Source organism: Drosophila nasuta, chromosome 2R (genome assembly GCF_023558535.2).
Source record: "Drosophila nasuta strain 15112-1781.00 chromosome 2R, ASM2355853v1, whole genome shotgun sequence".
Taxonomy (NCBI): domain Eukaryota; kingdom Metazoa; phylum Arthropoda; class Insecta; order Diptera; family Drosophilidae; genus Drosophila; species Drosophila nasuta.
In genome coordinates, this window is record NC_083456.1 from 6,827,041 (window position 1) to 6,845,537 (window position 18,497).

The 18,497-nt window shown below is 32.3% G+C and overlaps 2 protein-coding genes across 5 annotated transcripts in view; both read right to left on the bottom strand.

Annotated features, from left to right (window-relative positions):
* LOC132784618 (TLD domain-containing protein 2) overlaps window positions 1-8,298 on the bottom strand; it is an 80,978-nt gene extending 72,680 nt beyond the window's left edge. The window contains exon 1 of one of the 4 annotated variants that reach the window (XM_060790350.1): window positions 7,817-8,298. In XM_060790350.1, coding sequence (XP_060646333.1) covers window positions 7,817-8,145 — 329 coding nt within the window. In that variant the 5' untranslated portion in view covers window positions 8,146-8,298. The remainder of the gene's footprint in view (window positions 1-7,816) is intronic. The other 3 variants (XM_060790351.1, XM_060790352.1, XM_060790365.1) reach the window with 3 other exon arrangements.
* A 105-nt stretch (window positions 8,299-8,403) lies between these two features.
* LOC132784624 (stromal cell-derived factor 2) overlaps window positions 8,404-18,497 on the bottom strand; it is a 28,883-nt gene continuing 18,789 nt past the window's right edge. Inside the window, exons 3-5 of the mRNA XM_060790375.1 lie at window positions 9,534-10,404; window positions 9,359-9,442; window positions 8,404-8,490 (exon numbers count right to left, since the gene is read on the bottom strand). The gene's annotated coding sequence lies outside the window, so the exon portion shown is untranslated. The remainder of the gene's footprint in view (window positions 8,491-9,358; window positions 9,443-9,533; window positions 10,405-18,497) is intronic.

An 18,497-nucleotide genomic window follows, 5' to 3' on the forward strand; every position in this document is an offset into this window, starting at 1 on the left:
AACAGCATCCGCAACATTTGCAACCGACGCTGACAAAGACATAACACTAATCACAATTTGTGAGCCACAGCTACACCAGTCACAAAAATAAACGTTGCAGCAACAGCAACAGCAACAGCAGCAATGGACACATTTGTGTTGCATTTTATCCTCGGCTCGGCTGAAGAGTAGACCACAACAAGAGCAAACAGCAAACGGCAAACGGCAAGCGGAAAATGGCAACAACATTGGCCACAACATTGACAATACTCGTAGCAACGCCCACCTTGCAGCCCCAACCGATCAGCTAACATTGCACTCTGCACAGTGGTGCCAGTGGTGCCATAAATTTTGAGAGTAGCAATTGAATACAAAGTGGGCAACAAATTTCATAAATCAACACTTTGAAAAATATACTTTTATATATTTTGAACACTTGTTGTTAACAATATAGCGTATTGTGAAACTATATAAAGTTAGATAAATATTTATTGTATATATGTATATTTACTTAACACTTGTTAACTATAGAGCGTATTGTGAAACTATGTATATAAAATGAGATAACTTAACTCTTAAGAATTTTTAACTAAAGTGAACTTTTCCTTATAAAAAGTCAAATCAAGATTGTTCAGTTTCAATACAATGCTAATTGTTAAATCTAAATTGTAGTTCCAAAACATTTAACGAAAAATCATATTAATATTTAGAATTTGGTGTGATAATCTTACTTATATAACTCAGAAAAAGGGATTAAAAAAATGTATAAAGTTTACGCTGGTGGTTTTTTCGTGCGTTTTCAAAAAGTTTGTATATAAATCAAGAGTATTCAGTTTCAATAAAAATGCTAATTGTTATACTTAAATTCGTTATTAATCGTGTAATTCCAAAAGATTTAAATAAAATTCATTTTAATATTTAGAATTTGGTGTGATAATCTTACTTATATAACTCAGCTTTCAAAAGGAAATAAAAAACTTATTTAAAATTTACTTTAAGAACACTGAAAAGATACCACATAGTCGATCACCCCGATTAATAAATCCAACCAACTAAAAAGATGTTATGGCTCATTGGAAAACTGATATTTCTGTTAATTTAATATTAATTATACAATTTACTTATTTATTAAGCAGATAGATTGAAAATAAAAAAGGAAAGGGGGAAAAAAGGATTACGTTGGTGGTTCTTTCTTGTGTTCTAATTTACAATGGCTTCTGCACCACCGTGCGGTGAGCAATCAATGCAAATTATAGCCAAAAACAATGCCAGAAACAGTGGCAGCAGCAAATGACAATATGTTTGTGTGATTGTTGTTGTCATTGCTGTTGTAGCAATTGTTGTTGTTGTTGTTGTTGTTGGTGTGGCTGACGTTGACAGGCGCAGTGAAGCTCATCACAGCTGCAAGTGAAAGTCAAACATGAATTGCACGCACACAAACATAGAGTTACACTAACACACACACACACATCTAATTTAGCAGCTATTTAGTGTGTTAAGAGAGGGGAGAAGCGGAGTAGAGGACGAGGGTCAGCGGGGCAATGCTGATGACGGCCATTATGTGTGTGCATCGTCTCAGGGTCAACAGCTATTTGCAGTCACTGTCAGTGGGTGTGCTATGTGTGTGTGTGTGTCTGTGTGTGAGTGAGTGTGTCTGCCATTAAGTAATGCGAAGCAAACGCGATGCAATTCAAAATGGCCCAAAGGATTAGTAAGCGCCCACACACTCGCACACACATTATCATCGTTAAGAAGAACAACAACAAAGAGACGAGAGAATGACAACATCATCAACATCATCCCATTATCATCTCATCAATATGGCCCCGAGCAGACGCCTTGCGAGACGTGTTCGGCATCGCTATGACCATCTTTTCATTATCAACTCAATAAAAATATTCACACATCTAAGTATAAAACGCTACCCAACTTCGAACGGGGGCCTGTCCAGCCCTTCACCTCTCTTTTTTCCCCTTCGGTATATCTCTCCTAAACACACATTGTTCAAATTTCGGTTGACGTGTTTTTTATGATTTTGTTGTTTTTTGCTGAACCGCATTTCAATTAGCAAATTCGACAGATAAATTCGTGTGTGGGCAGCAATCTGGACGGAGATGACTAAAAAACTGCTAACAAATTGTGTTAAGATTGTATTTAGTTACGCTTGCTAAGGTCAAGGCTAAGCTATATACTAGATTCTATAGAATACATTCGATAAATGTTGTAAATGAATGAATAGCTGTCAAAGTACTGTCAGATATTTCTTATTAATTAAAGACCAGGGATATACTAGATGCTCAGATTTAATTTTAGTTATATTCTCATTCATAGAAAGGATTTGACTTATTTTTTGTTTATTATATCAAATCTAGTATATAATACAACATTTTATTTTAGAGAAAAGAAAGTACTGGCTGCTGGGGCCTTCGATTCGAGATGTGATTTATATTTATTTTGCTTATGGAAATATTTCTCTATTGGAATTGTGACTAAATATTACTATTCCTTTTATACATTTGTATACCAAATATTTATATACTAGAGATTTAGATTTTATTTTATTTTAGTTATATTCTAAATCATAGAATGGATATGATTTATATATACTTTGGTTATGAAACTATGCAAATATTTCTATATTTGAAAGGTTACTAAATTATATATCAAATACATTAATCATTAATTAAAGACTAGAAATATACTAAAGATTCAGATTTCATTTTAGCCTGATTTAAAATTTGGATATGTTTTATAATTTTTAAAATGTATTAATCTATGCAAATGTTTCTTACTTAGAATTTTTTCGAAATATTTGTATTCTTTCTATACACTTGCATATAAAATTTATAAATATTATATTTTTTTTTATCAATTGAAGACTACAAATATTATTGAGATTCATTTCATTCTAACATATGGTTAACTAATAAAAGTAATATGATTTATATTTCTTACAATCATAATGCATAACGCAAATATTTCTTATTTCGAATTTTTTGTATTTTCGAATTTTCTTGTATTAGAATTCGTAAATGAAATATATCAATTATTAAAGACCAGAAATCTAGTAAAGATTCATTTCAATTCAGTCTTAGCTTAATTTATGATTTATATTTTCTATAATGCATCAAGTCCAAATATTTTCCATTTCGAATACTTCTTATACACATTTGTATACAAAATTCATAAATGAAATATTTCATTCCTGTATTAGACATGTGAATGCTTTCCGTTGTACTCAGATGTTTCCATTAACCAACATGAAATAAACATTAATTTAATCAACTCGAATTTCCCATAAGAGATTTCGCACGTGAGTAGAAAATTATTTCACCAGATGGAAAAATCATTAGACAGATGTTCTTTTACTCACAACTGAAGAGACAATTTGTAGTACATTAGTTTTGTATACAAAACCATTGTTCATGGTGCTGACTGAGGGTGAATTTATTTATTGAAAGAAAGAGTCTTTCTGCAACAAAATTAATGTTAATAGAAAGTTGTAAACATTTGTAATTGCATATTAAGCAATAAACATTTAAATTACAGTACTAAAAATAGAATACACATTTATTCTCTTTAATTATACGATTGACTAATATACATACTTTGTAAACTATGAATCGATTATTCAAAATACGCTTATGACAAAGACATAAAATGTGTGTAATTTTGAACGTGGGTTCAAAATTTGTGAACCTGATTGATATGCAAAATATTGAGTGCTGAAAAATAGCTGAAATGGCTGCTCAAATATTGGCAAGCTCTGCTTTTAAAAAGGACATGCCAATGGCCGAGATTTGTCGCTGCTTTTGTTGTCGTTTTGATTCAACACGTAAACAACAAAAAAGGACGCTTTTAGCTCAATATTTATTTGTAGAGGAATGTGGGCAGCATCAACTGCTTTCCGATGCCTATTTATGTAAAACGATTATCCTTCACAAAAATCCACAATAAAATTCCACAAGCGAACTTGTGTAAGGCGTCAGTCCTATGCCTTCAAGTGTCTGTTGTCTGCGAGATGGACAAAGAGTGGATGAAAATGAAAAAAAATTAAGCATACTTGCGCCTATATGCAAGTATATTAAAAAGTGGTCAAACAAGTTGAAAGGCTTCGTGCGGCACAAAGATGCAATCAGAGCAGACAAACTGAATGGCAAGTGGAGACAGACAACAACAAGACGATCAAGGCCAACGCAAAAGGGTTTCAAGGTTATAAATTACCTGACAGTTGAGAGTCTTAAAAAGGCTTTAAGGAAGACAAAACTCGGCAGCTGCAGTTTGGGAATCCTGCTGAACAGAAAACAGAACAATAACAAGAAACCTGTTTAGGAGATGTGCACAAACAGAAATTAAAAGCAACTGCCATTCACTCTTCCAGTCAGCCAGTTAACCAGCTTTCGAGGTCAAATTACCTGCAACAACAGCGACAGCAATTTGCAATGCTGTCTATGTAGAAAATTCTACAAAACAAGACCCAGAGACACCCGGGACTATAAACAGTGAAGTGAAAGTTTTAACGTGAAATATTACGCATACGTCGTGTTCGCAGAGAATAAAAAAATAAACATTACAAAAAGAAAATAACTCAACATCACTTTTACTTTTCTGCCAATGGGCATATTTTGTATTCTGTATTCTGAATTCTGTATTCTGTTCTATTCTTCCTTTTCTCATGCTCACTCTTGTCGCTGTCATGTCCAAAAAGTTTGTCTTCTGCTGGCAGAAAGTTTTGTGTTGGCTTTATCACAAGTTGTACGGAATGTTTTTCATCGCCAAAAAGAAATGATGAAAAAACAGTCGAGAAGACTGTTTCAGCAAATATGAGCTGGAATAATATATTTCTTAATTATTCTATCAATATTCATAGAACGAATCTTTTCAAAGTATAGCATTTAATATGCAGCATACAAAGAAGATTTTTATTTCCAGAGTGAATGCTTAAATTACATTTTGTTTTTAATGTGTTTTTGTGGAAAACAATAAAAGCAAACAAGCGGTAGAAGCAAAGAAAATGCATTTTTGAAATGACTTAATATTCATAAAATAGCTTAAATATGTAAATATAAATGTTTAAAACCTTTGAACTCTAAATCTTGATTATAATATTTGTCTTATTTAAAGATTACCCAAGAAAATTGTCTTCGATTTAATGACGATTGTTGCCTTATCTCTTTAAATTGAAATATTATCAACGAAGAAATTTACCTCTTATTATTATTTCTCTATTCAGATTGATAGAAGTATAGTATAGAATATGATTAAAATCTCCTTTTTTTAAATCAAAGATTACCCAAGAAAATTGTCTTTGATTTAATGAGGATTATTGGTTTATCCTTTGAAAATTAATTATTGAAATATTATTCTCAAAGAAATTAATCTTTTAATATTATTTCTTTATTCAGATTGATAGAAGTATATTATAGAATATGATAAAACTCTCTTTTCCTCCTTTTTCTTATTTTAGAGTTGACATAATGAATACAATCTTTCCTTAAAATAATTTCAAAAATAGGAAATTATAATATAAAAGTAATAATTACCTATCTTATTTTAAAGAATAATGGTATTCATTGTGTAGAAATTTCATATAAACAAGTTGATTAATGTGTATATCTCTTTAATGTTTAAATTCAACTTTTGTTACTTATCGTAACTTCATTAGACGTTTCTCACTTTGTTCTCTCAAAGATTATAGAATATTCTATAGAATTTGATTTCATGCTAGTTTTTTTAAGCTGCACATAGAAATAGTAATTAAATAACAGATTCTATTGGTCAGCAGAACATAAAATTAGAATTGCTTCGTTAAGATGTGATAAGAAGACAATTGAAGCTTTGATTACATCTCACTTAATGGCCAATTAATTGCCTTGGCCACATACTCATTATAAAACTTGATTCCTGATTATCGGACTTGAGCCAGTTTTGGGTGTAAAATTAACCAGATTCTTACGTTTACGTTGGCCTTTAACAGACGCAGGACGTACGAAATTGAAATGTCAAATTCAATTGATTTATGGCCATGTGATTCATTTGTCTGTTACCATTTAAATTGCACAATTGTATTGTTTATTTCGAATTCGTTTCTTTTTGTTCTCTTTCTCTTTTTTTTTTGTCTTTTTTGCCTGTCGAGTTTATTTCTGTTTCGCTCTGTCAGCGATCTGTGGTCCCGTTTACGTTTTCGCTTTCATTTCGTTTGTGTTCCCTGGCGCTTAATGCGTAAACGTCAATCACTTTTTCTCTCTTTTTTTCTGGTCTCCTTCTTTTTCTGTTTTTTGTGTCATCAACAGGGACGACACAGCGAAGCCAACTGAGCCGAGTTACACATTTTATGTGAATAATTTACGAGTCTGTATGAAATACAATTTTTTGTATGCGAAAATTCTTTTGTTTTTTTTTTTTACCAGTTACAACAATGCGGAATTGTTCACTTCGCTTTGTATCTCCTTCTTTCCTTTTTGCTTGACTGTTTCCGAGTTGTCGCTTAAACCTTTTGGTAGTCGCAACTTCTGTCAAAATTTTATCTTAAACTAGTAAAGCTACTGATTGACTGAGACATGCCCTGTGCTCAATGTTGAGGTGACTTAACGCGGGTTAATATAAATCGAAATTAAATAAATAAAAGCTTTTATTAACAATGACAAGTTGTAGGATACAAACGACAGTCTTGCTTATCCAGTTGTAGAAGTATTTGCGATGGAATCATTATGAAATTTTTAAGATAAATAATGCGAAAATTTTAAGGTATGCAGAAATAATTTTTTTTAATCTATATTCCTCTTTACTTCCAGAAGAATCTCTTTGGTCTGTTAAGACTTATATCAGTTAAGATAAAGCCTTTTTGAAAGGGAAAACCTGATTATAAAATAAACTCATTTGAAAATAGTTAATCCCAAGAACTTTGTTTAACGAAGCAAGATTTGTAGACTCGCTAAGTTATTATCAGTTGTAAAAGGATTATAATCGTTCGATAAACATATAGATATTTTATGGCGATTAAATCATTATGAAATTTTTAAGATAGATAATGCGAAACTTTTAAGGAATGCAGAAACCATTTTTTTAATCTACATTCCTCTTTTAAGTTACTTCCAGAGAAATCTCTTTGGTCTGTTAAGACTTATATTAGTTAAGATAAAGCCTATTTAAAAATGCAAACCTGCCTGTAAATTAAACTCATTTGACAATAGTTAATTCCAAGAACTTAGCTTCACGATACAAGATTCGTAGATTCGTAGATTATCAAATTATACTCATAGATTTCGAATTACATATTTCACTTACCCTTTGGCAGTTTTGAGTTTCTGTTGCACGTGCCTAAACTTGGGGAATTTGATTTAAGTATCAATTAGCAGTATCGCCTACAAAAGTGAACTTGAATGTGCGGTTGCTGTGCGTTTTGTTTTTTTTTTTTTAATACTTAAGTGCGGTATTTATAAGTAAAAGGGGGAATCAAGGTTAATATTTTATAGTACTTGTATTTCAAAGGTGTGCAGCTAGAGAGGTTTTTGTATAAGACTTTTGTATAAGATATCATTTTCTACGTAGTGCTTTTTATTATTTGTTTGTTGTGATGTCATTTAAAGTTGTTTTTTTTCGGTTTTAATCATTAGCAATAATTATAAATTACTGGAAATTTGTTGTAATTACAATTGTCAAATCAAATTTCGATCAAAACTGAATAAAAATATTCTACTGAAAAATGCAATTTGGGGGTTAAGTAAAACGTATAAAACTAAACGTAAAGTTTTGAAAATTCGAAAATTCGAAAAATCGAGAAATGAAATTTCGAAAAAGCTTTTGGAAAGAACGAGAGAGGGAGAGCAACACTTACTGCCAGGAGAAGCTGCCGGTGATGCCATCTTTAAGACGATCTCGCAGCGAGCGCTGTCGACTTGGTCCTGAGCCGCTCAGTGGCGGTAAAATTGGATTTTCACCATCCTCCAGCACCGTGGCAATATTCGAGGCGGACGTTGATATGGGTGCGCCTGTGGCATGCTCCATAATCGGCGGCTGTTGCTGATGATGTTGATGCTGATGCTGGTGATGGTAATGATGGTTCGAGTGGTGATGTGGTGAGCCCGGCGACGAACCCGCTGGCGAGTCTCTGTTGTTCAAATGCCGACGAATCGACCCATGACGTGGTGAATTTTCACGTGACATTTTTGCAATTTCAATTTCAATGTCGTTTTCGTTTTATGTTTGAGAAACAAATTTGTTTTGTTGGGGGATCGGTTTTCGTTTCGTTTGTTGGATTTTGGTTTAATTTTCAAACAGAAATTTGGCATAAAATAATTAGAAGCATATAAACAATTAGTTCAATTGTTGCCAATTGTTTGCAGTTGCAGTTTTCATTTAGTTTTTTATTAGATTTGGTTTTTGTTTCTTAGATTTTAGATGAAGAAAACGAGCGAGCTGAACTTTGATTTTTAGTTTATTTTGTTTTTTTTTTTAAGTGGTGAGTTTATTAATTGCACATAGAGCCAAAAAATTGGTGTAAAAGTTTTGCTATTTTGGGAAGTAGGCATAATCCAAAAATTAGTCGAAATAAAATTAGTTTAGAAAAAAACTTGATTTAGTATAAGTAGAATTTGAGACATTGCATTTGAGTTGAGTATATAAAATAATGTTTATCATACGCGAAATTTATAAGATATGAGTATAATAGGATTGGTTTATGACTTGCATAGTTTAAGAGATAGTATGAGGGATGTATAAGAACTGGAGCTCTGTTAAAATTACCTGCTATTTAGCAGAAATTCAATTATATAGGAGATATAAAGAGATATATAAGATTGGTAATAAAATTTGGCAATAAGAAAATGAGTGGAGATGTTTTAAAGCAGCATCACTCTTTTATAAGAGCTAGTATAAGACTGATGTACGATTATTATCAAATAAGTATCATATGAAAGAAGTATAGAAGGAAAATATATATGAGTAGGAACGTGTAAGACCGGCATATATATAAGCTGTATAAGAGTAGTTAAAGAAGTAGTTGAATAAAGGAGACGTATAAGAGTAATAAAAAAGCGTATAATATGAGCCTTATAACAGAGGCGTGTATAGCATCAGTATTTTTAGTAGAAGATCAGACTCAGAAAGTGGTATAAGACTTTACAACATAAAGACAACTAAAAGTATTACTATGTGTAGATGTAGAGATATAAATGTATAAGAGTCGTATTGGAAAATTATTTTTCAAGCGTTCACAAGCAGCATGCTTTTCTTTTTTTTCTTTATCACAAAGATTTCTGAAGCTATATATCTTAGATATGTTAAAGGTAGAAGGAAGAAAAGGAGTGTGAGCTTCGAGAGGATTGAGTTAAAATAAATGCGGAGCAATAGTAAATTTGTTTGGCAAAGAAAAACGCACATTTTGTTGGCCGTGCTTAATTGGTTTTAGCGGCAGGATCGTAAACGCACTACGAGGGTGTCAGATTCCAATGTGTCAGGTTCCCTAAGTGTATCCAATGTTTCAAAATAGAAAATCATAGTATTGTAAGGATATACATAAGTATGTAGTACGAGTATTGTATTTAGATATTTACATAGGCATATCTAGGTGGATATCGTAGACGTGAACTGAACTGGATTGGATAGATAGACGGGTTAGCTATACGAGTAGTGGGTGGCATAGCAATGCATAGCAGTCGCATTTAGTTGAAGTTTATAGCATTATAATCATACGAGTATCATGAAGGCACATTACAAGTGGTTTGATATTATACGAATATATATGTACAATATAGTAGTATATATAGAACGATATTATTGTTATTATGGGTATTATTATTAGTATTATATTGAAAACGTTTAGTAAACAGCAAAGAATGTGTATACATTTAGGCAGACATTAATAGTATAAGAGATATTTGATATTTTTGATAATTATATTTCAGTTTTTTTTTATTCTTGTCTCTCTTTTGCTGTCTCTCTGCCGTTAATTGTTGCACAAATATTGACATACATCTATGGCTAGGTATACGACTATATATGTATATATATGTATATCTATTGGTATAGCTGGTTATAGTATCTGTATATATCTATTGTAGTGTATGTATGTGTGTGGGCATAGCTGTTATACGAGCATTGTTGTTTAATTAGTTTTACGTATTCATAATTTAATTAGCAATATGCATATTCCTGGTATTTGATATTGGATATTCGATATTTGTTATTGTATTGTATTCGTGTTGTATCTGTATTTGTTGTTCTGCAATTGTCATCATTTGTTTTGTTTGTTTATTGAATTGTAATTGTTGGACCAGACTAATTCTAGTTCTAGTGTTCGTATATTGAGTTCGCTGAATGTGTTTACTTGAGTTTAGTTTAGTTTGGTTTGGTTGTGTGTGCTTTAGTTATTAATTTCATTATTATTGATAAGTAGATTAGATATTGCTGTAATGGGCAACGAACCTGCAAATAAAATAGAAGAATAAAACATATTAGATTATTTTATTTTGGTTCAGGAAAAACTTGCAGAATATTTTAAGAAAGCATCCATAAAGTTAAAAAAAAAATATGAACATTTATTATATATAATTAATTATCTTAATAATAGTTCAAATACATAACGCAAAGAAGCAGCAAGCGTAATTTTAAAGTTAGAGTCTTAATTTTTGTTAAACAGAATAATAACTGCAGTTAGAAATTATGCAGCTCTCGGATCTTAATTGCTTCAGTTAAAAAATTGGTATATTTTATAGTATAAAGTAGTATTTTTGGTATAATATGACTAAATTGTATAAATCTTTACTTTTGCTTTCTTTCTGTGTATTTAAAAGCAAACAAATTATATACCATATTCAATGATTTATCATTTCACTTTTGATAAATCTCCAGTCAAATTAAGTCATGCAACTTCAATAGATAGACTTTAAAATATAGATACATTTTTCTTCCATTTGTGATGCTCAAATATAGTAAGTGCAATTTGCAACCATTATCAACTCTGCCTTAACTCGATTGAACATGCTAAAAGGGGAGAAAATCTGCATCAGAAAACAAGAAGCAGTTGAAATGCTTGGGGTAAAATATGTTTGGGGGAAACTTGCAATTTTGTTTATAGCATTGAAATTCACGTTGCGTTATTACAGTTTCCATTGCAGGTTTTGTATGTTTTCCTTTCAGTATATCTAATATTTAGAGTGTGGGGATAATAGCAAAGGAATCAAGCCATTCCCAATGCTGAAAGTTTTATTAATATAAAAGGTAAATAAGCAATATTTCTTTATGTGTCATAAAAAAAATCTTTTATGCACTACTAGCTGTACTCGTATTTTATTGGATTAACTAAAGTTTTTATCTTGTTTAAGACAAACGAACGCGTTTTAATGGCATGTTGAAGTGCCCGTTTTTAATAAATAATTCAAACAATGCAAAAGATGCACACTTCTATATTTCAACTTTGACAGAAGAGAAAATTGTTGAACGAATAATGCAGAATGTACAAATGCCAAATGGCATTTCCTCTAGTCGACAAAACCTTGAAAAATGCCCATTGCCATTCATGTGTTCGACACTAAATCCAATGTCAAGTTGCACTTCAAATGTACGCTCTCAAATAACCAAAGCCGCCAAATGAATTATTCATGTCAAAAATTGCAACGGAACAAGAGGAAAAATAAAACGAAAGTCGTGGCATCCCCGAGCAGAATTTTATTTTTTTCTTGTTTTTGGGGGCAAACTTGTGCAGCTAAGCTCGGGAGAAAATATGCAAACTATAGATATAAAGCAGACGGTTTGCTGAATGGTAATGTCATGAAATACGCTTGTATAAAACTTACACTTAAAAACGGATCAAAAAAGTTTCTAGAATGCAGCTAAAATAAGTTTTATATTTTAATAGCTTTTTTGATAGAGAACTCTTCAAAAAAATATATTTTTTATATTATTATTATTATTATTATTATTATTATTATTATTATTATTATATTATTATTATTATTATTATTATTATTATTATTATTATTATTATTATTATTATTATTATTATTATTATTATTATTATTATTATTATTATTATTATTATTATTATTATTATTATTATTATTATTATTATTATTATTATTATTATTATTATTATTATTATTATTATTATTATTATTATTATAATTATTATTATTATTATTGTTATTTTTTTGTTTTATTTATTTCTTAGTTTGAAATTCTATTGACATTAGTTTAATTACCCTTTGCAATAGATTACCTCAATTGCATTTTCCCCATGTGGTTAGCATTTAATGACAGCCTAAAAGTATGCAATCAATTTGGCGTCGTGGGAGTTGAGCTCGTTGCATGAGGCTGTTGACGTCGACGATGCCTTTGGCAAACCAATATGTCATCAACTTGCTCAACACATTGCAATTTTTTTGTTGATATCTTTGCAACGTAATTAAGCCGAAGCCTCCGCCCGTGGGATTAATACAACAATTTACACAAACAGAGACAGAGACAGAGACACGCACACACAGAGACAACTGCATGGCATGACAGTAATGCGCATAACAGGACTTCATGCAACTATACAGAGAGCGTTGCAGGCGCACATAACCAAGCTCATTATTATTATGAGCAGTTGTTGTAGTTAATGTCCCGGCATTCACGCTTTGTCTGTTGCTCTCGAAAGCCCTTTTGCGCCCCCCTTTTCACTCTTCTTCCCTCTTGTTCTGTCTTAGCTTTTGTGCACAATTTTGTTGGCCCACAATGTTGCTGCCGCTGCTGTCGTTGCCTTTGCCATTGCCGTCGTTGCATTTGTTGTATGGAAACTATAAAATGAGCAGCAGTCGCAGTTGCAGTCACGGCAAAAAACGAGAGAAGGAGAAGGAGGAGGAAGACGAGGTGGCGGAAAGGAGCAGCCAGCGAGGCACATTTAATGCTCGCACTCGAAGCGCATAGCATTGAGGACCCTGAGGGCCGCACTATGGTAAGAAATTGCAAATCAGCTAAAAACATAGTTGATATATTGACACACGCTTAAAACAGCTTTGGCAAGTTGCAAATGCACACACATTTCAACTTGTACTAAGTTAATATTGGCTTAGAAGTGGCCTGAAAAGCATTTGCTACTTAGAGCTGAGTTCACAATCTAGATACGCAATCTTTCCTGCTGATGGGATAAAAAAAAAATATTCCTTTAAAAAAATGTACCTATATATATATTTATTGTATTTAACTATGGTCTCTAGTGAGATATTATGCATTAAATATTTTATGTTTTACGCTTAGTTTTGTCACCTACAACACATTAATAGTAATTCAGTTACGTATTTATAGTATGTATAATTTTCATACGCAAGTTAAAGATATAGACTATACACGTTTTGACTTCAAAGTAAAATTGTCACAATTTTATTTGAACACTCTATTTCCAAAACTCCAAAAATTGAATTATTCTAAAAAAAGACCACAATCTGTATAATATATAAAATTATTATTATTATTATTACAAGTATGGGACTCTCAAATTGCCAAATCGAAATATTTAAATTTATAAGTTCTAAATTGTTAATAGAACTGATTCTTTAATTCATTTAATATGTTAAGCAAGGACATAAACCGCAGCAAGTATTTTAACAAGTGCTTTTCAGAGACACGAACCAAATCAACCTAAATGCCTATTTTATAATATAATTTCAAAATGCAGCACAGAAGAAACTACGATAGAAGTTATCTAGTTAGCATAAATATCGCTTGTGTATCATTTAAAATTCAATGTGTGAGTGTTTTCATTATGTATGTATAAAGAATTATCTGACGAAAATGTTGTGAAGTGAAAAAAACATATACCAAAACATTTGTTTGTTTCGAATAAAAATTAATCGTATAGCTCTTAATTAGCACTTTAATTATTTTAATGATTTCAATTTCAAAAATGAACAAATTCGTACGAACAGGAAAAAAGGAAAAAATTTATATATTTTATCGTAAAACAGAAAAAGATCGTAAAATAAATAGATATAAATATAGTGCTAAGCCTTTGAATAACATTTACTTATTTTAAAAATTGTTTCAGTTTATGTTTTATTTTACTTTAAATAGTGTGACACGGGACAGAGAATTACGCATTTGACATATTTTTGCAATATACAAATTATTCAATAATCAATTGTGTCATAAAATGCAAGTGAAGCATTTGTGTTCAAGCCAATGATTGAAATAATCTATGAAATTTAATTTAATGAAATATTTTCATTTATTTCCCTCACCATTCGCGGCGAAAAATTAATATTTGCAAATTGGCACGCCCACTGTGGCTGTCGCTGCGGTCTTTTGCGGAAGTAAATGTGTTGCCATGTGCGACGAACTTGAAAGTGTGTATGTGTGTGTGTGTGTATGTGTTTTAATATGTGCGCTTGTGTTAATGTCTCGACTGCGTTGAGTAATGAATGCCGCCTGGCAAAGCATAGAAAGCGAGTTCCAATGTCCTTACACACACACACACACACCCACACAGTAATTTTGAAGGCTATGCACTTAAGCGAGGTCATAAATACGAGAACAGGCAGCATGACAGAGACAAAGACAGAGCGAAACAGAAACAGAGACAGAGAGAGAAAGTGAAGAAAAGACAGAGAGAGAGCAAGAGCGAAAACGTTATATAAAATGACGCCGAACTTTAAGCCTTTAAGTCGCAACATTGCCGGGCATTTAATTTTTGGCCATTCTGTGGTTCACACACACACACATATATAGTTGCTGCATGAATATGAGTATGTGGGTGTGTGTGTAAGAGAATGGCGAGCACAGTTTCCGTTTCCGCTGAGCTTTGTGATGTTTCCTGACACCTCGTTTGTTGCCAGCCGCAGTTTTTACTCTTTTCATTCATAATTGCAGGATGCATTTATTTAAGGTCGCTCTCTCTCTCTCTCGCTCTTTTTAACTATTTCTCCCTTCTCTCTGTTGCCTTTCCGTTGGTTGTGCTGGGCAAACATCAAGGATATCCTTGAGTTGGCACTGAAAAAATATTTACACTGCATGGAGACTCTTTTGAATTGCACTTTTTGCCAGTTGGGAAAGCGAGAGAAAGGTGCTTAAAGCTTTAAAGCTGCTTAAACCACAACACAGAACACAACACAGCACAGCACAGCACAGCATAAATATGCAACTCATTTGCCCTAATTGAGTTGAATTTGCATATGGGGGGCAGTGCATTAGTTGGCAAATTGGCAGACGAGGCGCGCCACTTAGTTGCCTCGCTATTTGGTTATGCCTGAAGTTAGCTGGCAGCCAGCGGCAGACATTGAGAGTTGGTCAAATGCGAATGCAAATTTCGTTCGCATATTTTGTATGCCTTCCATCCCTTCCGACCGAGCGACCGACCGCGTTGACAATTGGCCCATGGCATCCCTGGCGCATACGTAATGCAACTGACAGGGCAGAAAATCAGAAAATCCTGCAAAACGAATGGAGCAGCTTCCTTTGCTCCTCCCTCCCCTTCCACCTCCATCACGAACTGTGCACGGCACAAATGTAATTTATGCATAAAATGGAGTCAATTTCACAGCGCAAGTGGCCATTGTTTCTGTCCATATGAACGACAAATACGAATAAGAGTGCGAGTACATTCATCTGGGGATATGGGTGATCAGGCACTTGTTTCGCTTCAATAAACCCCAATGACTTTTTTAACGGATGCACTAAATTACTCTTGACCAATTGACCAGCACATTTAGACAATCATTTCGTTCATATTTCGAAATACTTTTTTTTTGAGTGTTGCGCAAATTTGTTTATTAAACTAATCTATTTCCATATACTAAATTTGGCTCAATTCCATATTTACACAAATAACTTATTATATATTATTACAGTAAAAGCTAAAATCTTAACTTCAAATCGGCTTTAAATTTATCGATTCATAATTAATATGATGATTGTAAAAAGATTTCTATTTATTTTTTTGTTTAATGAATCATCTTTAAAACAAAGAGAATAAAAAGTTATCAAAACTTTAATCTTTTAATAAAATTTTATTTCAATTCATAAAGGTTTAAAATGTTGAATTATTAATGTTTTTGTGTTCAATGGATTATCTCATAAGATTAAGAGAATAAAGTGTTCTCAAAACATTAATCTTTTCATACAATTTTATTTCAATTTATAAAGGATTAAGATTTTATTGAATTTATAAATTCATAAAAAAATATATGAGTAAATAATTCTCTAGCGAAAATGAAAAAATATATTTAATTCGCTAGCGACACTATTTTAAGTCAAAATATGTACCAAACAATTTTATATATAGATTTATATATTTTATCGTAAAACGGAAGAGGTTCCTAAAATCAATCATAGCTTTTTCAGTGTCTAAAGTGTCTCACGCAACATTTTTTTGTCAGAGAACATATAATAAATACGAAATGGTTATATATGAACCATGTCAGATAAAATAAGTTATTAATTATTATTTTAATTACTATTAATTCCGTTCTGATAAGCTTTTAATTTTATTTTCTTCCGTTTAATAGTGACTAAAATAAAATTAATAACAAATAATAAAATTAAATTATAAAAAAATGCATTTTTGTTATGTATGTATTATGATCCTTATATAATTCTATTCACGGAGTCTGAAAATTCTGAAGTTTAAAATCAGATCCACAAAAGAAGTTGTTCAATTTTTATATTCTCAACCGAAAGATTATTCAAAATGATAAAAAGTTCTTATAATTGTGCTCAATTTACAATAGCAAATATTTATTAATTCTACAATAGTTTAAAGATTAAAGTTTTAAGAAATTAATACTTCAAGGATTAAATATTGACACAAAAGTAAAGCAATATTGTTAAGCTACAGAGACATAATTCTTAACCTCTTGCTAAATTGGGTTATTACTCAAACTGATTTAAAGAACCAAAAATCAATTGGAAACCGATAATATCTCGAACAAGTTTGGCAAATCTATTCAGAACAATTTACAATGCAATATATTGTTTGTTTAATAAATATGAAAACGAATTTGCATACAGTTAAGAAATTGAACAATCCTTTTCGAAAGCAACTTAATAACTCCCAAGGCGATAGAGGAGAAATCAAAATTAAATTGCCGAACTTGCACAATTAAAGACCAAAACTTAACTCAGAAATTATCTTTTAATTAAAGCAGGCAAAACTAAAGCAGTAAAACTAATAAGCAAAAGTGACTTTTAATTAAGTTGTATAACGCAAGGAATTGACATTTGTTGTGGCATAAAATCCTTGCGATACTCGTAAATAAATAAACATTTGAAGTTCGTGCTCGCAGGCCAATTAGATAACCGAAATTGTACAGATTTTATTATTGGCTTTTGTGTAATACGCACTGCAGACTCGGATTTAGTTGGAATCGGAGGCAAAGTTGGCAACATATGCCACCGCATAAATTTCAATTAAATTTAATTTGAGCATGAGGACAAAAGCCAAACTATATTCTGTTCTACGGCTTCCACAAAACTATTTGCAAATGTCAGGCGATGTTGAGGCTTGACGGATAGCAGCAGATGATGGGATGGGATGAAAGACAAGGTGTGGAGAAGGAGTGTGGACTAACGGCATAAAATATGATTTGCTTTTGGCTTGCATGACAAAATCAATTGGCCCAGGCCGATGTTGATGGTGATGGTGATGGCAAAAGCACGAAACGCAATTAAGTTGTCACAATGTGTGAGGCAGTCAATGAGAGAGCGTGACAAGGAGACAACGAAAACAACGAAAAAATGTAACAAAAGCAAAGAAGAGTGGAAACAAATGTCTGGCATTTATCAAAATACTCGTATATAGGTCAATAATTAGATCAAAATGTGAAAAGCCGGATGAGTCATGTTGAAGTGACCTACAACAAAACAGAGAACAGAGAACACACAACAGACAACACGCCCTTTTCATTCAGCGGTCAATGCGGCGTATGCGTGATTGACTGTTGAGCATTTATTTACACACAACCTGCGATTGCAATGAAAGGCATTCAAATGGTAATTTGACTTGCATTTGGCTTTTGATAAATCCAAACGAATTTCGCTTTATAATTGCAAGTCGAAGCAAAGCCTGTGCACACATACTCTGAGATTAAAAGCAGCATTGCAAAAGCAGATTTAATGGTAAGCTCAAGTCGCCTGCTGCTATCCTGGTTGGGCACATTACGCATACGCAGCGTTTGCCAAGCGCTTAACTTTGCCAGTTCGCATAGTCCATGGCCAAGTGGCCGAGAAGAAGAAGCAGCAGAAGAAGTGTGTGCTCAAGTGTGTGTGTGTCAGAGAGAGAGAGAAAGAGAGTGAGAACTTGCCTCATGCAGTGTTTACTTATGCACTGAATGAGTGTCTAAGGGATTCACAAAGTACTATTTTGTGTGTGCACCCGAATTTCGTTTGTGTAAACAGGTGGCAGGTGGATGCAGGTAATCAACTACTTCGTGTGTTTTAAGACCCAGTTCAGTTTATCTTCTGCAGCTTTCTCTGAACTGTTTGATGCTTAGCATCGAGTGGGTTAATTAAGGCAAACTAATTTGGAAATCAAACGGCAAACGAGCAAA